Source organism: Pleurodeles waltl, chromosome 9 (genome assembly GCF_031143425.1).
Source record: "Pleurodeles waltl isolate 20211129_DDA chromosome 9, aPleWal1.hap1.20221129, whole genome shotgun sequence".
NCBI lineage: Eukaryota > Metazoa > Chordata > Amphibia > Caudata > Salamandridae > Pleurodeles > Pleurodeles waltl.
In genome coordinates, this window is record NC_090448.1 from 41,131,541 (window position 1) to 41,159,231 (window position 27,691).

At 43.2% G+C, this 27,691-nt stretch overlaps 1 protein-coding gene across 1 annotated transcript in view; it reads right to left on the reverse strand.

The window, feature by feature from the left end:
• Positions 1 to 27,691, reverse strand: part of RAB7A (RAB7A, member RAS oncogene family) — a 124,227-nt gene that overhangs the window by 18,189 nt on the left and 78,347 nt on the right. The window contains exon 4 of the mRNA XM_069206236.1: positions 7,132 to 7,350. Coding sequence (XP_069062337.1) covers positions 7,132 to 7,350 — 219 coding nt within the window. The remainder of the gene's footprint in view (positions 1 to 7,131; positions 7,351 to 27,691) is intronic.

Consider the following 27,691-nt stretch of genomic DNA (forward strand, 5'->3'; position numbering starts at 1 on the left):
GTCAAGCATTCTGGAAGTTGGACGCAAAATGGTATTTCAAATGAACATTTTAAGGATAGTACAAGTACATTTTATTTGTTAAGCATTATTAGTTTCAGCATTAACCATGCTTTCTTTGAAGACAATTTATAAAAATGAAAAGATGCACTTTAAAAAAAAATGTCAGGATGAGATGGCAACAATACTTGATATCCTCCCTGCACCAAGGAGCTGCGATGGCACTGAAAAGTGCAATTAAAAGCAGGAGGCAGCTCCATATGTTAATGCTATTTTTTATTTATTTGGGGAATGAAGACCTGATTTTAGTATTGTCCACTGCTTCCCTGCGACCCTGACACCTTTGATCTGTTCCTAACTAGAAGAATATATCACCATGGAGATTTTCTTCCCATGGATGCTGAAAAATAAGAGCTACTGTGGCAAGCTATTTCAAAGGCATTCAGCACATCAAGAGAACCTAATCTAGGTCACACCAGGTTTTGTGGAGTATGCATGTGTGGCTTATATACAACCATGACATATGGACCCATGGTAAACATACATAACTAACCAGTAAGATATAAGGATTGTACTGGAGATTTACTAACTTAAGTGTATTAATATTTTGACACCTAGAAGCAGATGTTCAAACAATATCCCAATACCCAATTGACAAAGTTATGGAGGAACCGTTGTTCCCAAAAATGTAATTGTAATAAAAAAAAATAGAAAAAACACAATATTATGCACCGTCTGTATTTATTTTGAATACGTTGAATATTTGGAAAACCGGCCACTTCAAATAGCTTGGGCCCACATCTTTCTGGTCCTTTACCTGCACGCACAGACATTCCTTTTTCCTTTTTACTTCTGTATTTGTATGACACCCACAGCACAGACGACTGCGTGAGTGAAATGGTGTAGCATGAAGAAGGGAAAAAAAGAACCTCAAGTACACCGATTTGCAATAGGCTTGAAGATCAGAAATTCAAATTTTGTTTTTTATACACTTAAAAATACTGTCTCTGGTAGAAAAGCTTATGTGGCAACAAATATGCAAAAGCTGTCCAAGGCCAAAGAAGCAAAGGCATACAAAGTATTGGTGCTACAAAGTAGAGAAAGCCAGTGGCAGAGAAAGTAAAAACTACAGTTTTAGTAAGCGCTATCCAACCAACCCATCAAATCATTAACATCCTTAAAAGCAGTTTGATAGTTATTTTGAATGTAACATGTAACCAGAGCAGATCATTCTGTAACTACAGAGGAGCATGGCCATGAATGTCCACTGGGTAAGTGATAGGCTCCATTAATTTCTTACTAGGCCTCTGGTTGGCATTATATTAAATCCTCTGATAGTGTAGTAATAGCTATGTTATTTGCTCCTTATGCATTCCCTTTTTGGCTCCAGTAAATCTTCATTACTTTTGAATGCCTCTGCATACCTTTGCTTGGCAGGAAGTGAAAGTACAAAGAAATTTCACAGAGAAGGACTCCTGAATATTCCGAAACCACCTTTACGGCTGAAAAAAAAAAAAAATCAACCATAGATTTGAAATGATGCTTGGTCATAAGCCACAATTTGTTTACTTTGCAAAAAGTTACGATTACAAATCCAATCAATAGCCATCAGTATGATGGACCGCGAATCCCTGGAAAATTCACTTGCCATATATGGGATACGCAGGCCTTCAGTGGTGCATCTAGTTGTTGGCTTCTAGTACTGCACTACGTTTTCTATGCAAAAGGAGTAACAGCTTCCTTCAAAATATATCACCTTACTAGTACAAACTGAGAAGCCAAGATTCCTAATTTAGGATTAAGATAAAATTCAGTAAATCCCACCAGCCACAGAAAACAAGTATATTAGGAAGGTTAATCCGAAGAACCATAAACTACTTAAGGAGCCTGGCCAATATGGGCGACAGGGTTGGTGGTTTATTCCAAGGACCCTGTCTTGGGAATCAAAGACAACAATGACCCAAGAAACGTTTTTCTGCAATTCATTAAAAACACACCTTACTGGGACAGTGGAAGAGGTATCTTAATATTATGCAACAATTTTTGTTTTTCCGACAGTTGCAAAGTGGCAAACACGTTTTTTTCACTGTCATTGAATAGTGTCAACAGATTACTAGTCAAGCTCATCCTCATCAGAGGAGAATGAATTTTTGCTTGGAGCATCTAGCCACTCACTACTCTTCTCCTCAATTTATCTGCAGAGAGGCTGATCTTGTTGACTACAGACTGAACACTATTGGACAGACCATTACCAAACTGAATTATCCAGTTTTTTGCAACACTGCGCACGTATACCTCTGGGTGAATAATGGGAGGGAAGGAAAAGAGCAGATGCGAATGCAGAGATTGGCCAACTGGAACCACTCTCCCGCCTGCACCTCTACTTCATAATCTTGACCCTAATCAGTGCAGACCAAGGAGTGCAAGAGCCTACAACATTTGGAGCGCTTCAAAGCACAGTCAGAAGAAAAAGGGCAGCAGGACAAATAAATACAGCAGGCTCTGCACAGAAACGTGCATACATCCCAGACAGGGGTACCAAGGAGGAGTCCACCGGCCCACTAAACAAGGCAAGGGAGCATTGTCAAGGCTGGGGACAAAAAGAGCAAAGGAAATCAAGGGAAGAAGTCAATCTCATGATATTTTAGGCAGAGGGGTGCTTATGGTGTGTAGTGGTACAAAGTTAGCTCTTATCAATAGGACCTGCTTGTGAGTGTGTATAATCTTAGTTGCTGGAGCTACAAAGTTTGAAAGCAAAGAACCAAAAAAAAAAACAACAAAAAAAACCTCAATTGCAAACCTCCAAACGAGATATCAGCAGGAAGGAATAAGTTACTTACCTGTAATTCTCCAGTATTGGAATCTGTCAGATTCACATGCTTGAATCATTCCCAGTCGTCGAGATGGGAGTCCCGGGGAAAAAGAAAAAGAAAAAGAAAAAAAAAAGAAAAAGAAGAAAAAGAAAAAGAAAAAGAAGAAAAAGAAAAAGAAAAGAAGAAGAAAAGAAGAAGAAAAGAAGAAAAAAAAAAAAAAAAAAAAAAAAAAGAGAAAAAGAAAAAGAAGTCTCAACATAGACAGAGGCCTTGGGCCAAGTAATTTAGTATCACATCATAGTCATTCTATAAAAAGGACTAAACTCCGTCAACCAGTTAGGAGACACCACACTGAAGAACCTTCCAGAGACGCTCCAGTCCCTCAGATTTTTTTTACCGCACGTCGTGCTAGGGAGTCTCCCCTGAGCTCTGCTGAGGTTTTTCCTGACAGAACTCTTCAAAAAGAATTTATACTGATTTGCTCCACAACATCTCAGATTTACCCTGGACATTAGGTATTTAGTTTTTGGTGTCTCAAACTGACGTTTAAATATGTCAGATACACACACACACACACACACACACACAAAAAAAAAAAGAGAGGCTCCACACATGACCCTCACTAGGATTTTATATTCTGCCTCTATCCTCCCTATAAAACCAAGGACTGCAAGGTATGTCCACGTTTGACAGACTTTAAAGGGCTGTGCAGGATGACTCCGTCTATGGCTCAAAAAGCTAAAAACCAGAGAGAATCCTCTGACAATGAGACTGAGATTGGGAAACTGGGAGATGAGGTATACGATGGCCCAGAGGTATCCAGATGTGCCATAATGTGAACTGCAAGCACACTGCCAGTGCCAAAACAGAAGGCCATCCCTCTATCCACTCACTGCTCTGTACTTACATAACAGCCGAATGGTACTAAAGGAAGGGACAGAAAGAAAACAGCTTGATGGTGAAGGGTTTCATCAGTTGAGGGAGATTTTGGCATCAAAGCCCATTTCCAAGCCAATCTCAGGATGGGTTATAGAGTGAGTTTGTAAACTATTTCTCACTGAGAATGGCTTCTCAAAGGCTCGGAACAGAGGCAGCATGGAAGGGTTTTGAGAAAAACTAGGGAAGCTTTTGGCAAAGGGTACAGGTGGGGTAGGGAGGTTGAGGGGGGGGGGTCTTTCTGGGCCAAGAGGCCTCTGAGCCAGACTGGAAGGTAGTGGTTCAACTCAGTACTCTATGCTAGAATCCTTTCAGAGTTGTGCTCAGCCTGGACACTAGAGTATTTTTGAGGTTGGACCCCGGGAGAGCGTGCTAAAAGAGGCTTTACGAGTGATCTTTTTCTTGGGGCCCGTGCTCTGGCGCAAAGATAATTCTCCTCTGCATCTGCCTCAAAGGTTTCAGAGGACAGGCTGTTTTCCCTCTGTTACTAGAGAGACATGAAGGGCCAGGCTTTTCTCCACAGACACCAGTGATACCTTGATTTGTGGTCTAGGGGTGGTCTTGACACCATCTTGTGATGTGCCAAGCAACACTTGGCACTCACACTAGTCAGTAGTGAGAGTCTTCTTACACTTGAAGGCCTTCGACAGACTCTTCATCAAGAGTCCAACATAGGTTACTCACTTAATGTTGGTTGGACCAAGGGAATTTAGAATTGCATTCAGTGCAGAATCTGAAGGATGTCTTAACAACATCCTACTCCAATTGTTCTCGATCCAATTTGAATAAGTTGTACCAACACCGCTCAAAGACGATTTTTATGTAGTTGCTAATGCAGTGAAGTTTTCTTTCATCACAGGGGTTGAATCCTCAATGACTGTCACTAAAAGATCTTGAAAAAGATTGTCAATCCTAAAGTCCAAACTGGATTGCAGAAAAAAAAAAATTGGGGGGAGAAATTCCTGGTCTTAGTGCATAGTGGGCTAAGCAGTCTCAGAAGGTAGGTACATCCATGCCCAACACTAGATGGCAGGAGTGAGCAAAGCATGTGCATCTAACATATGCTATAAACATTCAAATATTAACTGCAAGGACTCAAGTACTGGGAACAATGGAGGCAAAGGTGCGACTGGAGTACACACCTGTGCCACCAAGCATGAGGCAACAACAAGACCCAGGAGGTCCAATTGACAGAAGAATATCAGGGACAGGAGAGTTCCCTCCTGCAACATCTGAACAATAGCCTGAATGTCCCAAAAACAGGAAGGTCTTGAGGAAGGCTGTATCCAGCACTATCTAATGAAGAGGAAATATAGCCAAAGGTGTAAGCTGCCTGGGGAATCTGACAGGAACCTTCATGTCAAAGACAATGGAATTTCTGGATTGCAGGTAGTCCAATACCAGCTGCAGCAAGCCCATCATCAGCAACCAACAAAGTATGGGAAAGAAAAAGATATGGCCTGCGAAGATGTGCTGCAATCACAGACATCACAATTGTGAAGACTCACGTGAGACCAAACTGCAGGTCTGGGAACTGATAGCATGGGAAGCCCATATCAAAACAAAGGTACTTCCTATAGGACTCCAGGTTTTTTTTTTTTTTTTTTTTTTTTTAACTACCTGTCATGCAAGTCGAAGGACATCATCCAGTATCCTACAGCCAACAGATCAGTGCACAGGAGCACATTTTTAACTTCTCCCTGTGGAAGAAGAGTTTAAAATGCAGAGGTACAGAATGGGGCAGAGGCCACTGTCTTTCTTGGGAACAAGAAATCAAGTCATGGCCTTCTGCCAGATCTCCAGGATTGGCTCAGTCAATGAGTCATTAAAAGGTAACAATGGTTCACAAAAAGAAGGGGATGAATTTAACACTTTCGTCAATAAAGTTAATTTAAGTTGAGTCATGGGTACAGGAAAATCAAACATCCCAGCTGCCTTATTTATAACCGAGTGATATGACATGTCTTCAGGTGGAGGGGCAGTGTTAGTAGATAACCGCTTCCATTAAGGTGATGTGTTCAGCCTACTTGCTATGTCCAACCCATCAAAATTGGGGTCCAGGTGAATTATTTCCCCTTCTTCAATATCGACTCTATCCAAGGCATACTGTTCTTTCTCTACAAGTCTGAGCATCTCTTCTAGATCTCTGCTTAGACTTCATCATTAGCAACTGATGTCTGTAACAGCAGCAGCAATTTCAACAATGGCGCCCAGGATTTAGAACCTTGGGCCGAAGGAACAGAGGATGCAGAAGTGGAATGACGCAATGTCGCATCTAATTCAACAGATGCCGGAGAAGGCCTAGCTGGTGCCGGAAAACCTTGGTCGATCGGTAAAGTCGACTGCCTCAGCGCTGGATGGAGCCAGGACACCTAAGGCATAGCTACAAAAGGCACAAAGGGACCTTGCTGGAGTGGCGCTGGGAATGCACCCAGCGAATATGACAGTGGACAAATAGGGGCCATAAGCCCACCAGAATGAGTCAACGCCCTTGCAAAGATGCCATACATAGCATATAAAAAATAAAAATAAAACTTGAGGGATCCATCCCTGGAGCTGCAAATGCTGGATAACTCTGCTCCTGTGTACGAGGAGTAGGTGCCATAGGAGGCAAAGGGTCCGCTACAGGCTCCGGATCAGGACATCCAGGCGAAGTCCGAGCCGAACTCGCAGGTGACGTTGGTGTGGGCATCAGAAATGGAGAAGGAGACAACTCACATCTTTCTCTGTTGCTTTGGATACCCAGACTTCGGAGACCCAGACTTCGGAGACTCCTACCTCGAGGAACGGCGTTGAAAGGAAAAACGCCGCTTCTTGTGTTTTCTCTGCGACGTCGAGCGACCTCTTTTTCTTGTTCGGCCTTAACCATAAACAGCTTCACCTCCCATTTCTTTAATGCCTTTGGGTTCATTGACATGATGAACTGTTTTCTACATCATGATCCGAACTCACAACACCAAAGGCAATAGTTGTAAGAGACATCTGACCTTCACATTCTCTAAACAGCTTAAATCCCCGACGATCTTGGAGGAGATATTTTTCTTCCAGCAACAAAGTTGCAAATCTGGAGAAAAACTATTGAAGAAAGCCTACAATGTAAATGAGAGCTATCAGAAAACCATTATGTGCTGAAGGTGCGGCCAAAAGGAAACTGACATCAGCAGGCCAACGATGGGCTTCTCCATCAGATGGAGTCAGGTGCAGAGCCTTAGCATTACAACGCCCTCATCGACATGGAGAGCTATGAAGAAAAGTTTCTGTGGAATGGTGGCACATTGGGGATATTCAAAAGATGAGGAATCCACATGTGGATGTATCCATCAGAAGCTAGAAGTAGACAGGCACAAGACAGGAACACAGAGAGAGAGAGAGACAACCAACTTACTTGTCTGTTTTCTAGGTCGATCTTGTTTCCGAGCACCACAAATGGAAAGTTTTCTGGATCTCTTGGACTGGCCTGAATAAGAAATTCATCTCTCCAACTGTCAAGAGTTTTAAATGTGTTGGGGGCTGTGACATCAAACACCAGAACGCAGCAATCGGCTCCTCTGTAGAATGCAACTCCCAAAGACTGAAACCGCTCCTGCCCTGCTGTGTCCCATATCTGAAGATGGAAAAGTAACAAAAAGAAAATAGTTCTTGAGGGATCCCTTGTCAAACACTAGTTACCATATTTGAACTTACTCATTTATTCAATTTAAAGGTTATACACAATTTATAATTAAAAAACAAAACAAAAGAACAATAACAATTTACATTTTCACGTTTTAAAGCAATTGCTTAATGGGTGTCCAGAACTGTTAAATGCTTTGAAAAACCTCCCAGAAACGGACCTTATCACGGAACCCAGCCCAATTTATTTAAAAAAAAAAAAAAAAAGAAACACACAGGTCCTCTTAAACTGGTCTGCTTCATTTCATGTATGTGTCATTATAACAAGGAAAGGCAGTTATGAAGAGTGGCGGTGGCCACCCATTACTATAACATGTACTTCAAGAATTGTATCATTACTTGCAACATGCTTTAAAAGTGCAGCCCAAGCTGAGGGACGCGGGAGGTACAGACACCCATCTCGAGTATTCTGTGACCAGTTCAATCTCCTCTGAGGTCTCGTTCCAAAAGACAATTACTCACATCTACAAATTAGTAATTAATAGTTTGTGTTAACCTTGATTATGAATGAGTGTTAACCTTGATTATGAATGAGTGTTAACCTTGATTATGAATGAACACTACCAGGAGAAGGTTGAAAATCAGTAGCAGACTTGAAAAATTTATTAATTTTTTTGTGCCAAACAGCACCATACAGGTTGCTTTCCTGTTCACTTCAGAACACGCTTCTACATCTAGCATTGAAAATGGGTTTAAAAAAATGTGGGCTAAAGAACAGAAAGTGGGTAGTGGATGGAATCGTGGCGGGGCAAGTTGTGGAGGAGGGTAGGGTAGGTGAAGACTGGGCAACTGACAAGGAACTGCATCAATAAAGGGGGTTTGACAGTTTACGCAATTGCTGTGCTCAACACCTGAATGCAGGTTTGAAGATCTCCATTTTAAAACGTTTCTGCGGATTAAGAGGGATTAATATGTACAAGTAAACAAGAGCATTCAGACAGAGCCACTGTGCTCAGGCTAGTTTTCAACTTTTAGTTACTTTAATTTAAGTAGATAGAATCAACATGGCATTTGATATGAGGCCGAAGAAGGTTGTGTAGTGTGGTTCACCCTGTTCTCTTCATTTCTCATGTTAGGACAAGACAGATGGGCTGGTTGATGTTGGAATAATTTAGATCAGTACCTAACATACTTGACTAGACCAAATAGACTGCCACAGTGATTCAAGTGTGAAACTGAAGTGGACTAATCACAAAGTGGAGCTGAAGTTTGAGGCATGAACATCCAGAAGAACTGCATGCCCTTCCTCCAGGCTGGAACGGCCCAACCACTGACCAAAGAGGTACTCATGTCAGAATCAGACAGGATATCCTTTATTGCAGTGGCCTACTCCTCTACTCAACGCGGGTGGCTTAACCTAAAGTAGTACTCAAATTGATCTCAAAGCCACATTTAGATAGGAAGGAGCCAAGATAAGCATCTGGTATTTTTTTTTCACAACACATGATAAAGTAGACCATGCAGAGATCGTGGAGAGCAGAGACAAATAACCCTTTTGACTCAACTTAGTTATTAAATTTCATGTCTTTGTTAGCTTATGAATTTAGCTTAAATAAATTATTTCAAGAAAAAGACCACTGCTGTAGGCCAACAAATAAGCACAAGTAAGATTAAATGTATTTTCTGCTAAAAAAGAATTTCTCAAATTCCATAAAGGCTAGTGAAAACCCACAATTCATTTGTGGTTATTACAAAGGCTTTTTCCAAACCCATCAAGAGATATGTCAACACACATCCTGGAAGTCTAAAGGGGTCTTACATTCTATCTGGGAAAACAAATGTATTAAAAAAATGAAACTTTCGAACAAAGGCCAAATTACAACCAAAAATAACTATAACATTAAGTTGCTACCTGCACCATGCCTGGTTGGGCAGGAAGAGATGTCATGGATTACTACACCACAGAACAGGTGGCAGCAGTGCCCCTCTGAAGATGTGATCCTTATGAACATCTGAAAGGCATTAATGGGGTAGGGTGGGAGCAGGATCTTGGCATGTCATATGTCAATAAAGCATTTTGGAAGTCCAGATTAGACCATGATCCAGAACGGGACAGTCAGCTATCAGGAACTTCAAACAAGGCGAATCTCACTAGTGCCATTTGGTACAGCTTGCTCACCTATGAAAATTACATGCTGGAAAAGTCATTTACCTCAAACTAAGTCCTCTAGCTTTCATGTCTTTCAAATATTCAAAAGTGGCCCTGGCTTTCCCCTATTATGATGCTCCTCCTTAGTCCTTTTGCACTAAGGTCTGAGCTGTGGTGGTGCCTATGGGGAACTGAATTAAAGCCTTGTCACCTAAACTGCTGCAGCAAGAATAGGGTGCATTCTAATATTTCTATTTTAATATTTTTACCATGAATTCCTTGAAGTGAAATGGGGAATGACAAACGTGAATCTAGGAAGTTTCAATTCTGGACATGTGTTGGTGATGGATAAGTAACATGTTTGATAGACTAATAAGTGTCTGTTAGGATGACAGCTGATATAAAGGTTATTTTAAGTGAAATAGCAGTATATTTGGAAAAGAAAATTCATATAATTTAGATCTTCAAATGACAAGTGTGAACTATTTCACAGAACGTTTTACGTAATGACTGTTTTCAGAGCAGAAATTATTGGAAGCAAGGGAAAGACATTATGACGTTTACTTAGGGAAGAGGCTGCAGCATGAATGAAGAGGTTATTTAACATCGCTATGTTTAGTGTAGCACGATGTAGACAATGACAGGTTATGCTAATGCATGCTGCACATGGTTACACAGAAGATATCGCTGCCCTAATGAAAAACAGCTGAGAGGCCAATGAAATATAGGCAAATAAAAATATGCAATAAGCCAGATTTTGTCTAGATGGCGGACGTCTACACAGCCTGGTGCGAATTGCAGGGAGCAGTCAAAGGGTACCAATCAACTGTTTGGGCCTGAACACACAAACTAAGGACTTAATCCAGCTCAGAACTAAGTTCAGACACAAACCTCTAAGATCGAGAGATGGTCAACAGGCATTTGTGTTACAGGTGGCAGGCCGAACCAGAAGTATAAATGAACAAGTTACATACCTTTGGTTACGCCTTTTCTGGTAAAGAGAATATCTAGCTGCAGATTCCTTAACTTAGAATATTCCCCAGATGTCAGACTAAATCCAGAAACCTTGAGCAGTGCCTCTGCGCACTAGGAGGTGGCATAGATTGGCTCCATGTCAGCTGCGCCAGTAGTGACATGCGCAGTATCAGCGCTACCCTAGCACGTAGACATCCGTTACTTTTCATGATTTTTCTGCTCCAGAAGCATGGAGCCACGAAGGTTTCTGATGTATCAGTATGCAGACACTAAGGACCTCATAAGGGTCAACCTAGACGGAAAATCCATTCATATAGTAGGGAGGATGGGCGGGTCAGTATGTTATCTTTCGCTAAATAGGTCCTCCACCAGATTTAGCATTACCAAAAGTAAGTAACGTGATCATCTGACTGCAACTTCTAGCTGCAGATGCCTTACCTTAGACTAAATACCCAAGCAATACATCCCCAGAGGTGGGTGTGCAAGCAGACTAGACCAGAAAGTCCTGGACGTCCATTCAGCAAAGTGTCTCTCACGACTGACCTGACTGTGCAAGAAGTAGTGCGTGGTAAATGTGTGCTGGGATGCCTATGTTGCAGCCTGGCAGAAGTCCAGGACAGGGACTCCACAAGCTAATGCAGCGGTTGAAGCCTTGGCTCTGCTGGAATAAATGCAAGCCTCGAGGGGTTGCTTCTTGGCCAATGCGTAGTAGAATTTAATGCAAAGCTCAATCTACTGTGAGATGGTCAGTTTCTACACAACCTTTTCAGTCTCCTCTCTGATGTACCCAAAGAAGTGCTGATCGTCCACCCAGAACTCTCCGGTACCATCAATGCAGAAGACAATGCTCTTTTTGGGTCCAGGCAGTGGAGTCTTTAACCCTCTTTGGAAGGGTCAGGCAGAGCAAAGAAGGCAGTGTGATGGTCTGGCATACATAAAAAAGGTGTTCCCACTTTCAGCAGGAAGGAGGCATATGTTTGCAAAACTAGTTTGTCTGGGGGGAAATGTTGTGTAGGGGAGGTGCACAGAAAGGGCTGAAGCTCACTAACACTCCACGCTGATGTAATGACACAAGGGCTGTGCGGAGAGCAACTGTACAAGGGCTCAAAGGGCAGACACATTAGGAAGGTCACAACTAGGTTCAGGTCCCTAATGGGGCATAATTAAATGTTTTGGCGCAAACATGCAAACACATGGTGTAGATCTTTTTGGGACAGATTCACAACAGGTAACTTAAACACGCTGGACCGATAAGGCAACCACAAGAACATAGATCTAGCTGAAATGTACCCTTTAATTGTGTTCAGAGCAAAGCCTTGTTGGGCTAACGAGAGAAAAACCAAGGATACCTCAGACAAGGTGCAGAAATAGGATTAACATTCTAGGAAGCGCACCAAGCCACAAATTTGCCCGAACAGCTGGTGTATACAGTCTTGGTTGATGCCTGGCAGACGAGTTTTTGACTTCCCTACTGAAGTCTGGGATATCACTCAACACTGCTCAATATCCATGCATGAACGAGGAAGTGTGCTCAGGTTTGGGTGAGGAAGCCTACCCTATCGCTGGGAAGGGAGATCCTCCCAAAGACCAAGCCTGATTGGAGGACCAATGCTCATTAGTTCAGGATACATACTCTCCGTGCACAATTCGAAGCCACGAGAATTATCTTGGCCCTGTCATTCCTTCTTGAGAAATCATGACAGGAGCGGTACCGGCTGGAAAGTACAGGGAGTGCAGAATTATTAGGCAAGTTGTATTTTTGAGGATTAATTTTATTATTGAACAACCATGTTCTCAATGAACCCAAAAAACTCATTAATATCAAAACTGAATATTTTTGGAAGTAGTTTTTAGTTTGTTTTTAGTTTTAGCTATGTTAGGGGGATATCTGTGTGTGTGCAGGTGACTATCACTGTGCATAATTATTAGGCAACTTAACAAAAAAAAAATATATACCCATTTCAATTATTTATCATTACCAGTGAAACCAATATAACATCTCAACATTCACAAATATACATTTCTGACATTCAAAAACAAAACAAAAACAAATCAGTGACCAATATAGCCACCTTTCTTTGCAAGGACACTCAAAAGCCTGCCATCCATGGATTCTGTCAGTGTTTTGATCTGTTCACCATCAACATTGCGTGCAGCAGCAACCACAGCCTCCCAGACACTGTTCAGAGAGGTGTACTGTTTTCCCTCCTTGTAAATCTCACATTTGATGATGGACCACAGGTTCTCAATGGGGTTCAGATCAGGTGAACAAGGAGGCCATGTCATTAGATTTCCTTCTTTTATACCCTTTCTTGCCAGCCACGCTGTGGAGTACTTGGACGCGTGTGATGGAGCATTGTCCTGCATGAAAATCATGTTTTTCTTGAAGGATGCAGACTTCTTCCTGTACCACTGCTTGAAGAAGGTGTCTTCCAGGAACTGGCAGTAGGACTGGGAGTTGAGCTTGACTCCATCCTCAACCCGAAAAGGCCCCACAAGCTCATCTTTGATGATACCAACCCAAACCAGTACTCCACCTCCACCTTGCTGGCGTCTGAGTCGGACTGGAGCTCTCTGCCCTTTACCAATCCAGCCACGGGCCCATCCATCTTGCCCATCAAGACTCACTCTCATTTCATCAGTCCATAAAACCTTAGAAAAATCAGTCTTGAGATATTTCTTGGCCCAGTCTTGACGTTTCAGCTTGTGTGTTTTGTTCAGTGGTGGTCGTCTTTCAGCCTTTCTTACCTTGGCCATGTCTCTGAGTATTGCACACCTTGTGCTTTTGGGCACTCCAGTGATGTTGCAGCTCTGAAATATGGCCAAACTGGTGGCAAGTGGCATCGTGGCAGCTGCACGCTTGACTTTTCTCAGTTCATGGGCAGTTATTTTGCGCCTTGGTTTTTCCACACGCTTCTTGCGACCCTGTTGACTATTTTGAATGAAACGCTTGATTGTTCGATGATCACGCTTCAGAAGCTTTGCAATTTTAAGAGTGCTGCATCCCTCTGCAAGATATCTCACTATTTTTGACTTTTCTGAGCCTGTCAAGTCCTTCTTTTGACCCATTTTGCCAAAGGAAAGGAAGTTGCCTAATAATTATGCACACCTGATATAGGGTGTTGATGTCATTAGACCACACCCCTTCTCATTACAGAGATGCACATCACCTAATATGCTTAATTGGTAGTAGGCTTTCGAGCCTATACAGCTTGGAGTAAGACAACATGCATAAAGAGGATGATGTGGTCAAAATACTAATTTGCCTAATAATTCTGCACTCCCTGTATAGGGGAGGTCTGTGCACCACTTGAGATGAAAAGTTGCCTTGGAAAATCAAGCACATAGAAGTGGTGGCATAATGCATTTAATGCGGCAGTAAATGGATTCAGCCAAGGTTCTTCCCAGTCTGGGCCAAAGTGATCCAACTGGACTAAGCATAAACAAATTGGAGTTGAAGTTTGCGACATGAACATCCAGAAGGATTGCTCGCCCTTACTCTTGGCTGGAAGGGCACAACAACTGACAAAGGGGATGTACTTGTGTCAGAATCAGGGATGCCATCCTCTAATGCAGTGGCCTCACCAGTTACTCCTCTTGACACAAGGTCCACAACCTCACCTCACCCCACCCTGTTGGTCTGCAATATCACACGGCGGTAGTGTTGTCCAAGAACACCTGAACCAGCCTTCCCTTGATGGAAGGAAGAAAGGCTTTCAATGCCAGCTGGATTGCTCTCAGCTTCTGTATGTTGATGTGGAGCGGAGACTCAGCTGGAGACTAGAGTCCTCTGATCGCCCCCTTCCCAGATGGCTGCCTCAACCCAGGAGTGACATCTGTCACCACAGTCAGCTGTGGGTAGGGAATGGGGGTGGGAGGAGGGAATGAGAATTTAACCCAATTGTGGTTTGTCAACCACCACTGCAGATCTTCTGCAGTTCCCTCAGATATCTGGACCATGCCAGGGATTCCACTGAAGCCGGACCCTATGGGACATTAAGTTCCAAGAGTATGCCAACAGGCATGTGTTACCAGCATGATGCAGGAGGCCACGAGGCACAGCAGACTCAGTCTCACCAAAACACAGGATACAGTCTGAAACATTAGAACCATAGCCTGAATATCCTGGACTCACCATTCCGGAGGACACGTCCGAAATTGCACTGTGTCGAGAACTGCTCTGATTAAAGGGAGCATCTGAGAGGGAGTCAAGTACGACTTTGGCAAGTTGATAGTGAACCCCAGTGAATGCCAGAGGTCCACTGTAGTTTCGAGGTGGGAGGAGACTGCCTGAAGCGAGCCTGTCATCCAGGTCGGTGGAAGACTGAAACCCTTGAATTCTGTAGATGTGCTGCAACCATCAACCTCACCTTGAATGAAGACCCGAGCAGCACTGGTGAGGACAAAAGTGAGCACAGTGAACTCTGTGTGTGGTCCACTGTGAAGCACAGGTAACACCTGTGGGCAGGCAGGACAAATGTGAATTAGGCGCCCTGCAAGTCCAGGGCTACTGTCAACCTTCCATGGTAGGTAGAACCTGAGCTTACATGAGCATCTTGAATTTCTACTTCAGGAAGAACTTGAGAAGGACCTGGTCTAAAATAGGACAAAGGCCTCTGTGATCCTTTTTGGGCACCAGGAAGTAGCAGGCATAGCAACCACGACCTACTTCTGATAGCAGCACCCACTCAAACTCAACTCCTCCCTTGCCCAAAACAGCCTGTACATGCTGACAAAGCATGGAGGGGTGGGTCCTCTGTCAGCCGGTATGGGGACGGTGGCATGCTAAAGAGGTTTCTAAAAGTGACGGAGTAACCCTACTGAACAATTTGAGGAACCCACTTGGTTGATGTTATGGACTGCCAGAAGGGCAGATGATGTTGGATCCTGCTGCCCTCTGGGTGTCCATAATGGTATGAAGGCAAATTAAAGTGGTTTTGGGACTGCAGAGGGTGTGTGATGGAAGGGATATGGCAGACAGATTAGACCTCTGGCTGTGAGTCTCACGAGGCATGTGAGAACTGCACCCTCGGCTACAAAAGGACTTGGGAGCCTGTTGGCCTTGGGGGCTGGGCGGGATTGGACATGGCTGGTAGCCCTACTGTAGTCGCCACAGGGATAAAAGGCAGAATGAGGTTTGTGTGGGACTATGGAGAGGCTCAATGACCTGGCAGCAGTCCAGATGTCCTTAAAGGGCTCCAGCACTAAACCTGCCTTATCAACAAAGAGATGGGTGTCACCAAAGGGCATGTCCATAATTGATGCCTGGACATCCCCACAAAAGCAAGGAGACGTCAGCTATGCATGGCTTCCAAGTGGCACGACAACGTAATCTCTCTGCATAGTCAGTCATATCTAGTCCTCAGCAAATGGTGAACTTTGCTGTGCCTCTGCCATCAGAAATGGAGTGGAAGGGTATGGTTCGGGCTTCCTCCGAGACCATGAGCAGCACTCGCACAACCAACTCCCAATGTGGGAGGGGGTGTACTGGCCCAAAAGGTATGCAGTGTTTACCAACCACAGTGCAAGGCTGACAGAAAAGAACATCCTCTTGCCAATGGTATCCCCAGACTCTTGGTCTCCCTGATCAGTGATCTAGTAGGGAAATCTGGTGACTTTATTTCCTGTGCAAACGTATGATGGGAAATAAAATTCTCCTGTTTGGTTTCTACTATTAAAGAGTTTGCAGGAAAATTGCCACTGTGTTAACTTTAGAGGTGGGGCCTTGACAACCAGATCCTCGTGGGCGGGGTGCCAGCCTTCCCTTTGGGGCCTCAGGAGCAGGACGATTGTTGCTGCCAATGGTCCTGTGCACAGGCACCCTTATGCAGGGCATGGCCCAGGTCCCAAACAGGACATTTGTGAGGGCTTCATTAAAAGGGAAGGAGACGTTCTGTGGAAGCAGCTCCTGGCTAAAGCACCTATGTCAAGACATTAGTCTCGACTGCCACCTAGGGCAGCTTAAGGTCTAGGACCTCAGCCGCCGTCCTCATCACCACAGTAAAGGAAGCCACTTCCTTCGTATCCACACTAGAAAGGGCCAGGCCAGCTTCTAGGAAGGTGTCGCAACGACTGGCATCCACTAGTTTCCCATACCAACTGTTTTCAGCCTCAAAGAGGCAGTTGGAGAGAGTGCAAAACTCCAATCCATGTGAGTTTTAAGTATTTAAACAAATTATTTTAACTATTTCATTAGTGTTTTTATTCTGTTGCACTTTGCATTTGTACTGGGTAGCAGCAGGTTCTACAATACGAGCAGACAACAATATCACTGCCTTTGGGCGGGGGGTATGTTTTGGAGCTTAGGTGATGCTTGGGGGCATTTTCGGCATCTTTACTACTTGGCTGTGTTCAGTGCTGGTGTCTGGTCGACAGTGAAAAGACTACCATCTTGGTCTGAGTTACGGTCTTTTCCCAGCCAGAGCATCTAATGGGGGCCAGTGAGCAGATGCCCTGCTGGCACGCCAAAAGAGCACCAGAGGCAGGCCATTCTGCATCCGTCTGTGTTTGTCCAGAGCCAGAACCCCTGCCCATTTTAGGTCAGACAGGATATTAATATCGGCGAATATTAATCGGCGAATCTGATGAACTTGAATAGGTTGCCTAATGAGGCCTGCTGTCACTCTCTGGACCCAAGCTGCTTTTCAGGTGAGCGTTCAGTTTGTAAATGTACCTTATACGCAGCTAACACAATGGCAGCAGTTCAACCATCTATACCTTCAAACGTAAGTAACCAGCCTATATAATGTCAGGGAGCCCACTGGTGGCACATGCATTTAGTTAACTGCAGGTCACTCCCAAACCATAAAACAGATCTTTTTTCCTTTTTAAAAGAAAAACAACCAAAGATTTTTTTATTTATTTTTTCAAACCAAAACGTGGCTTACTGAAGATTGCTGGCCAGACATAGCAGCAGCCCTTCCACCTGGATACATAATTTCTAGGTGTGATCGAACCAAAAGGGCTGTGGAAGGTGTGGCTATAATTACTAACAAGGATTTAGACTGCAAATGCACTCGAATTGCAATTCCAGGTTGTAAAAACCAGTTATATCCTATCACGTTCTCTCACACGTACAGCTTTTCAGGGATGCTTGTTTACTGCCCACCAGGCCCTGCTTTAGTTTCTTCAGACTATGCCAGATACTCTAGAAGTTCAGACTCCAGCCAGACAATTTTACACTATTAGGTGACCCAAATATCCATGGGGAAGATACTGCATGTACCTAGGGCGTTAATTTCCTGCACAACCTCTCAGTGATCCACTTAACCCAGCTGATCACCTCCTCAACACGCAATAAGGGCCATATGGTGCATCCAATTTTTACCAATATTCCGAACATGGCAGTTAACCTCACCTCTGCCAATTGTTTGGTCAGACCACGTTTTGTTCCCATTCTCTATTTCTAAAGTAAGAGGATCTACTCTTAAAATAGACACCCTAAAACCACTCTGCAATGGTCTAAATTGAACAGAGCCAGCTGGAAACGGACCTTATGCAACTCGATGCCAAATTTAATGCAATCCGGTGACGTTTCTACACACTATTCTAGGTTTAAAAATTGGATCAGTATTGCCTAAGATGACTTAATACCATATGCCATTTAATATCAATAAAAATTACAAGAAAACCCAGCAACAGGATAACATTCAATTGAGGAACTGAGAACTTAAAAAAATTTAAAAAAGAAAAAAAGAAATAAAGGAGAAAAAAAAAAAAAAAAAAAAAAAAACACAAGAAAGAAGCAAAAGAAAACAAACTATGATGCCACTTCTAAACAAGCCTACCAAAAGGCCTTGAAAAAAATATCAGTACGCTATCCTGAGAGCCCAGATGAATAACCTTGCAGGGCATATCAACCAATCCTCTAACACTTCAAAAGAAATTTACACAATTGTGAATGCCTTTCTAAAACCTGATGTGTTAGGACCAGTCCCCACTCCCATCTGAAGCACACCGCAAACTATTCACCAATCACTTTTTGGAGAAATCAAGGAGTATTTACGAAACCTTATCTGGTTCGGCAGCTCATAACAAGATAGACAAGAGGTTTCTAACTAGTAAAACTAATATTGTATCCTCCTTGTTTCCACAAGTAATCAAAGATGAAGTCATGGGAGTAGCAAGGGTAGTTAAATCAAGCTTGCCGCTTTACTTTGCCTGATTAGATATTCTACTGAAGGTACAGGATGTGATGTTTTCTGCTGACAGATCTCTACAACTCTTCCTTAAACAACGGTAGGGTTCCTGGAAGCATGACATTGTATGCCCTCTACTGAAGAAATCTACTCTGGACCCAGGGGTAGCAGGAAAAAAAAGAGACCTATATTGCTATTCCCAGGGGACAGTAAAATCCTAGAGAAGATTGTAAACAGGCATCTGACAATCACTAGAAACCAATGATATTTTGCACTCTACCCAAACAGGAATTTGAAAAGGCTGTAGTAAAGAAACAGCCTCCCTGTTGGCTATGAAAATCGTAAAATAGTTTTGGACTAGGGTGGATTAGCAGCACCAATTCTTCTTGATTTAATTGATGCTTTCGATAGGTCTTCTTTTCTACTCTAATCTACCATTTTGGAAGTGGCAGGCATACGGGGAAGTGCCCTAAATTGCTTTATGTAGTTTTTGGAGAACAGGAGCTTTTAGGTCAGTAAGGGTCCCTTCCTCTCTGAAAATCATCAGCTGAAATCTAGGATACCATAGGGCACCTCCTTGAGCCCTATGCTCTTCAATCTGTATGTCCACTCTCTGACATCTGGTTACTTGGTTTTACAATGGTTCTTATGTGGATGATACTAAGATCATTATTTCTCTATCCTCAGATGTAGGATCTACCTCTCTAAAACTTAATTGTCTTGAGGTGGCATCTAATTGGATGGTAACTGCTTGAAAATAAATAGGGACAAAATAAAGGTCCTGTAGTTGGTACTAATCCAACACATTGGGAGCATCCCTAGAGAAGCACCCCTCCCCTAATTTGGAAGTTAGCCTCAGGATCATATTGGACAGACATCTCTCCATGACAGCTCAGGTAAAGAGCTTCCTCAGAGCTTTAAGGAAAATACTTAAATGGCTTGCCACAGAGGTTTGCAGGATGTTAATTCAAGGGTTTATCCTATCTCACCTCGATTATGGCAACTCACTTTACCTAGGTAATACGTTTGTCATAAAACAAAACAAAAAAAAACAACAACAAAAAACACAACTTCAGATCACCCAGAATTCTGTGGCCCAAACACTGTTGGGTATTCCCAAAACACAATCAGCTCGTACTGCACTTAAAACTCTATACTGGTTGCCAATCAATTGCAGAATACAGTTCAAGGCCCTATGTATGACACATTGGGAAAAACAGAGGGCACACATACCCTCCATCAACTGGACACTCCTAACGGACCAACATGGATCTCAGATCAAACAACCTAGATCGCCTTGCCATTCCCAGAATCACGAGAGCTAGAGCTGGAGGTTGCTCATTCACATACCTTGCACCAAAACAAACTCTTTACAGACCACCCCGAGACTAGATGAGAATCTAAAAAACTTCAGAAAACATTTTTAAAAACTATCTTTATCCCTAACTCTGCAATTCGTCTCCTCTGCAATTAGGTTAGTTAGTGCTGGGAAGCTTAGCAATGCGCTTTACAAGTTATGCGATTAGAATACAAAGGGGTTGGTGTAGCCATAAGAATCCTCACGTTCTCTCCAATCATACTTTTCTCCAGGTCATTTGAAAGGTCCTTGCTTGGACTAAGAAAGCATAGCTCTGGTCGGAGTTGGGTGATGCTGATCCGGCTCCATATCGGTCCAGCGTGATGGAGGCCAGTTCAATCGCAGGGCATCACTACCAGGAATGATGTCACTGTAACAGGCTCCAAGGAAGATTGCGATCTTACGATTGGAGCGGTTTTGCATCTGGCACCAGATATGGGGTTGACTGACCGGCACAGAGAGTGGACTCACCGTCGGGAATTCAGTAGGGGCATCCGCCGAACCCATGGAGCCAAAAAGAAATTCACAGGGGTCAGCCTGCCCAAAAATGTGGTGTATTGTCTCAAATCTCAGGGTTGGTGGGAGGAGGAGTTTGAGGTCATGCAAACTCAGGGAGGAGCAAAGTAGCCCCACATGCAGGCTCCATGTGGAAGCAGGGCCTACAGTGATGTTGTTCCTCATTTGAAGATTTTGACCAGTGCGGCGAAGTTAAAGAGCACTTCTACCTATCTGGCTTCTTGTTGGACTTCCCAGAGAACTTTGAACCCGGTGACGAGTAGCTGGAATGACTTCACAAACGTGCTTGGGACCTTCCTCGCAACTGGGACCTAGAGCGTCATGGAGGTGGACTGGGGTGGGGTATCAAGAAGCTTCAAGGAGGACTCCCTCAACGCCTTGGGAATCACAATGCAGCAATCCTCAAAAAATCTTGGAGATGTGGTCCAGCTGCAAGCACAAAAGGCAAGCCAGACTGGGTGGGGATGGCGTCAGTGTGGGTCACAGACATTTGTCTGTGACTGGAACCACAGGGCTTAAACCCCACCATTTTTGGGGGGGAAATCCCACCAATACAGGGAGACAGTCTTGAAAAAGGCTCAACAAAACACTGAAAAAAGTCAGTCAAAAAATGACTTGCGGTAGCTCTCCCTGGATCTGTGCTGCCTGGCACAGAAATAATAGAACTGATGCTTATAGAGGAACTGTGCACATCACCTCCAGCACGGATGCTGTCAAGCCTATTGATGTCACCTGCCAGTGCCAGAGGTAGTGCTTGAAAAGTTTTCAGATTCAGTCCGACACCTGGACAATATTCTAGGGCAAAGAATCAGCATCTAGAAGTCTGTTTCAGATACCCGTTGCATATTCAGTGCAAATGTTTCATTTAAAAAAGAAAAAAAAAAAAAAAAGTCAGTGAGAGTTATATTTTGTGACAATTGCTATCCTGAATATGACCAAGACAATTATTTAGACTTAATAAACAATTTTTTTGAAGGGGATATGAACTGTTTCTCTGAACAAAAAAAACGCGATGAACAGCACTTGACAGGGTGTAAACATGTCAAGTGAGAAAACGAAGGTCACTTCTGAAATTAGAATGATTTATTGAAAAAAGGGAACCTAAGAAAAAATACCTGATAAAGATTGGACATTTCAGCTAAAGTAGCAATTTGAGAGAAGCTATTAGCAGGACTGAGCAGGTTAATGCAAACAATTGCACAGATTTCAAATAGGACATAGAATTATTGTATAAGGTCATACAGTGAATAATAAAATAGTTGGATGTTTCACGGTTGTGGATGAATAATCACATAGGTAAAGCGTTGATTAACTGAAAAGAAAGAAAAAAAAAAAGACAAGACCCGAAATAAAAGCGTGCTCAGTGCACGAAGGAAAGTTAAACTGTGTAGAATCACAGGATTTAGATGCAGGTTGACAAACTGATACAGATTATGTTCACAAATGTGTACAGCTAACAGGACCAAAAACGGGAGAAATGTTTAATATGTTCTTCACTGCGATGGTTTGGATAAAGCACATCAATTAATTATGCAGATAATTTGTTAGTTAAGGATGAAATCCTGATTTAAAACAATTTATGGAGAAGCAGTTGTACATGCCCACCCTGCAGGAGAATTACTACATCTTTACTTCCCCAAAGTACTTCTGATTTTAAGGGCAGCCCTGATGCATTAAAACCTTCAATTCTGAAGTCATCCAGCATGGAGCTGACCACAGTTATTTTTCCTTAGCAGCAGACTTAACAAGCATCTGCAATGCAATGGGTCTCACGTTTGCCTGAGTTACAGCTATAGGTGTTGTAAATCCTAACTGAACTTTCATTGCCACATAAATTGAAAATGAAAAGCAAAACAGCTGACATAAGCAAGCAGATTCAAAGCGCCACGGCCGCCATGAGCGCGAAGGAGACACACAAAAAGAAAAATAATTTCACTTGCAGTCAAATGTATTGGCAAAGGTGTAAATATGCATGTAACAGGGGCGGTATCCAAGGCAGTAACAAAACCACCCCAAAGAGGGACAAATTTAAAGCATTTTCCAATGATAAAGGATTTTTGAAAGACATGCCCACAAATGAGTGGAAGTGAGGAGTGTGGTTAAAAGCCCACAATACTTACAACAGGTCAAAGCGCTTGCGAACTCTACCTAAAAAAGCACCAGCATAATTTTTAAAGTGTCAAAAGCTTTTTCTCTGGGAAAAAAAAAAAAAAAAAAGTTTCCTTGCTGCACATTATTGTGGCTGCTGTGCATTGTGGGTAAAACTACTGCCAAAGTCAATAGGCCACACAGCCCTGTTGCCTTTGCCAATGCTTTTCTTTCAGTAATCCATGGAAGTACATGTGTTTTCTTGCTTTCTCCCTTGTGTACTGTTTCCTTCTCTAATACCTGTCCCGTCTGGAGCACGGAGCGAGTGAGTGCCCACAGAGCTGGGCCTGTGAGCCTGCTGATTGTAGCTAGATGTGCCTGGCTTGATGCCAGGTGTTATGCCTTACAGAGTGTGCAGAATGAGCTGTGCCTGTCTTTATGAATGTGTGAATAAAGGGAGCGTGGTGCCTGTGTGGGTGTGTCTGCGTGTGCGAATGGTGATCTGAGCCAATGGGTATGCAGGGTAAGTAGTACATCTGTCTGAGTGCATGGTAAGCAGTGCTTTATGTTAAGAGTATAGGGTGAGCGGTGCCTGTGCGAGTGAACATTAAGCTGTGCATGTTTGAGAGTAAGATGAGTTGTGGGAGTGAAAGGCGAGTGATGTGCCCGAGGGAGTACAGGATTAAGAGTGTGCCTGTAAAAGGGCAAGTTAAGACAAATAATGTGCCTTTGTGAGAGCGGGGTGAGTGTTGCGTCTATGTAAGTTGAGTTTTAGTAGTGTGGCTTTGTGAATGCAGGGTGAGCATTGTGCCAGAGTGTGTGGTTCCAGTATGTACTGTGAAGGGTGTGCCTACGTGAAAGGCTGGTGTGCAGGGTGAGAGGTGTGACTGTGCGAGCGCAGGGTGAGAAGTGATCCGTGTGAGTGGAGGGAGAGTGGTGTGCCAGTGAGCACAGAGGCTGCATGTTAAAACCACACCTGGTGGCATTATCAATGCTTTTGTTGTTTTCACAAATTAGGCGGGAGCAGCAGCTGGCCGTGGCGCCTAGAGTGTGAATGAGTCCGCTCTTTTAGCAATGACTTCCGCCGTGACTAAAGCTTAATGTGTAGTGACAAGTCAGCTGTGTGTGAGGAAAGCTATCAGTTACTGACTAATATTGGAGCTGACAAAGTAGGTGGTGGGTGCTGAACTTAGTCGAAAACATAGGTACATTTGCTACTGAAAAGCCAGGGCTGCATCAAAAGGTCTGCCAAACGAAGGGGTTAACCAGTCCATGAGAAAAAAAAAAAGAAAAAAAAATTGTTGTAATAGGATCGGAGGAGAAAAAGCAGATGGTAGTAACAATGCAGTGTATCAAGTTACAATATTCTAGAAAAGACTTTGTAAAATGAAAGAAAAAATAAATAAATAATAACTCCTACGCTTTCTCCGAATCCTATAACTTTTAGAGCGAACTTATCTAAGATTTAGTGTGCAAACATTATTTAGTAACATTTTAAACAAGTTGTTTCAAAGCGCCACAGCCGCCATGAGCACAAAGGAGACAAAAAAGGAGAAAGAAGTTCGCTCGCAGTCCAACGTAGCATCAAAAGTACAATTATCCACATAACAGGGCCCAAGGAGGGACAAAAAGCATTTACCAATGACAAAGGATTTTTTTTAAAGGCAGGCCAATGAACGAGTGATAGTGATGGGCGTGGTTAAATGCCCACAGAATGATTACAACAGGCCAGAGCGCTTGCATGCTTAACCTAAAAATGGTCCATGGAGTCAACATTCTACAGCAAATTTTAACTGAGGCAAGACAACTACAAGCTTTAGAAGATAGAGAAGTAAAGAAATTGTTGAATCCTGCAGATGCTGCATCTTTTTGCTCAAAGTCTCCCCCCACACACTCTCAATGCCATTACCACAGCAAATTCAAATGAATGTGTACAATGCCAAAGGTTAATGAAGAAATTATAATATGACATAAACCGTGGCTAAGAAGTCCTTTAAATTCATTAGTTTGGCCAGGCACAGTCCTCCAGTGAAACAGACTATAAGGAAAAGGATCAAAATGTGTCAACTTAATATAGATCTTATTTTTTTTTTAACTTTTGCAATAAAACATCCAGAAGACTCTCCAGGGATGCAAGGTTGGTCTAACTCGAGCGATCGTTGACGAAGTTGTGCTAATTCATCCAAAAAAAATAAATAAAAAATACATTTATCTTAAAAGCTCTAACTAGAGGTGGTAGCAATATCAGAAAGGAATCAAAAGACTATTAATTCCTTTCATGAAAATCTCCCTGCATTTATTCAACTCAAATTAAAGTTCAGGACATTTATTTTCTAAATCAAACTAATTCAATCAGAGCTTGGATCAGTGTTACAGTTTTAAGTTTAAGGCAATTGAGCAGTCAACACAACATTAACACAGTAGAACTTAATTCTAAGTCCTAAGATACTGACACTACTTCCTACAAGGGCTGGAACTCCAGAAATTGTCACTGATTTTGAAGCCAAAGCTTGCAATCACATACTTTTTATTGCCTTATTTTTACGTTAACTCCTTGCTCCCAAGCGGGACTCCATAAATACTGTATTTAAAATAAAGCGAAAAGCGAATGCAAATTTGAGGATTTATTTGCGAATGAGTACAATGTAAAACAAACCAGTACAGCAAATGGTTAAGAAAACAAAGAAGCTGGTTTGAAACAGGCAGATATTAAGATTCTTTAAAAAGTAGCAGAGTGGAAGTATCTCTCAAGTAGAGTTAAATGAGCCCAGAGCACACTGGTACTGTTAAATTTGCATTCACCTTTGGTAAAAGGAGGGAATGTCAGTTGGTACTCTTGCCTCAAAAAAAAAAAAAAAAAGAGTAACAAATTAAAGTTTACAAATGCGCCTGACTTCTTTCAGGACTTAGAAGCCCACACAGACTGATTTGAAGCGAATCATGTACTTACGGGAGGAGACACTACCATGGTACTAGCTAGACCCTTCGGTGGACAACATTGCCAGTCCCTACCACTAAGCCACGCTCTCATCAACTCCTGCAAAACATTCCTTACAAGACGCATGGCGCGACCATAAGTGGCACGAAGGATAACATGTTTTATTCGGCACCACATGGTAACTGGACACGCAAATATTACTGGCTCTTGTCTCGTCCAACTATTCCACTGATTGCCGCCATAAAGCATCTCCCCTGCACGCTATCTGACCATTCCCCTGTATTGATCACACTTAACATTCCTGTGTTAAGTCCTGGCGTTTCCATTTTTTGGCACTGCACGTTACAGTCTTCAGATCAGAGCTGAGGGAAGCCATGATGGAATACTTCAGGTTTAATGAGGGCTCTGTGTGCTCCAAAGTGATTTTGTGGGATGCGTCCAAGGTGTACAATATAGGGCCATATGCATTGCTAAACACTCTGGAGTTCTGCGCAACCTCAGTCACATCCTCCCCAGTGTGGAAACACAGCTGGCGAAGGTTGAGAGCGAGGCACTGGGGTCTGATGCTGAATCCTCACCTTTACAAATGTAAATTGCTGTTGGATCATTAACTGTAGAGGCACTCCCATCTGGGTAAATATGCTAGGGCCTGGAGATATGGTGAGGGAGAGTGCCCAGAATGAACGCTGTCCCGTTTACTCCACCCATCATACTCTTCTGCATACCTACTAGAGGTCAAGGGGGTGGGGGGGTGGGGGGCACACATGCCGCAGGCTCCTCAGTGGTCTTTTCAGAATTTATTTAAACTACTACTCCTGACTCTACGCAGCCCCACCCGCCCCTCTGCACAAGGAGTTGCTGGCATCTCTTGATGAAATTACAATGGTGTGGTTAACCTCCTCCTAACAATTCCTCAGTGAGCCTTTCACAGTAGAGAAAGTTATACAGGCCATAGATGCCATGGAGGGTATGCGTGCCCCCAGATTGGATTGGCTCACCAAGGTATTTTACAAAACGTAAAAGAACTTTTGGCACCACAGCTTCTACTAGTATGTGTAAAGGCTGTCGACACTGGAGTGCTCCTGTAAACGTTGCGGGAAGCGGTCATCACTCTGTTGCCTAAACCTGGTAAAGACTCACAGGAATGCAGCTCTTACAGGCTGCTCTCTCGTTTCAACTTTGAGAACAAAGCTTTAGCGAAGCTGTTAGCCATGCGTCTTCTGCTACTTTTAGACCAACTTATTTCTCCAGGTCAATCAGGCTTTGTAACACATCAATCCACTTCTCATAACCTCTACACTGTCTTCTCATTGTTGAACAGAGTGTCTCCCACTACCCTGGCAGCCATAGCATTGTTGGATGTCGAGAAAGCCTTTGATTCCCTTGCTTGGCCATTCCTGCATGCTGCTCTGCGTAAGATTGGATTCCCATGGGGCTATAGGGCTTTGAACTCTTCTCTATTCGCAGCCCACCACTACTACTCGGCAAGATGGCACATTATCCCCCCCCCCCATACCCATTGAGCGAGGCACTTGTCAGGGATGCCCTCACTCGCCTTTACTCTTTATAAAAGCAATGGACCCACTGGTGCGCCACATGCAAGAGAAGCATATTCACAGAGGTTTACAATTTAACAGTGGTCTACTTCTCGTATCACTATATGTGGGAGACATTTTATTGTTCGTGTGTCACCCTGGAGACAATATGAATCCCATATTGGACGAAATAGTCCACTTTGGGGCATTCTCGGGGTTACACATTAACTGGGGAAAATCAGAACTATTGCCCCTTACTGATTCCACTAATCCCCTGCCCCCTCCCCCCCATGCGGAATATCCATTAAAATGGTGTAAGGACTCAATCAAATATCTTGGCGTTCATATTCATAGGGAGCAAATTATAAGGCTTAATTATGGACCTGTGGTTGACAGACTGAAAACACAGGTGGAACGCTGGGTAAGGCTCCCGCTGTCTATGGCAGGCAGAATATCTTATTAAAATGATAGAGAAACTGTGGAAGAACTATCTACTTTTAAAAGTTCCGTTTACTAACAACTTTTAGATATGCTCCATGGCTTACTTGATGTGGCTAGTCTGAGCCCACAAGCGTCCTCATATTCGGTTGGAAGTCCTCTCTCTTCCATATGAACGCGGCGGCTTTGGAATGCCCCA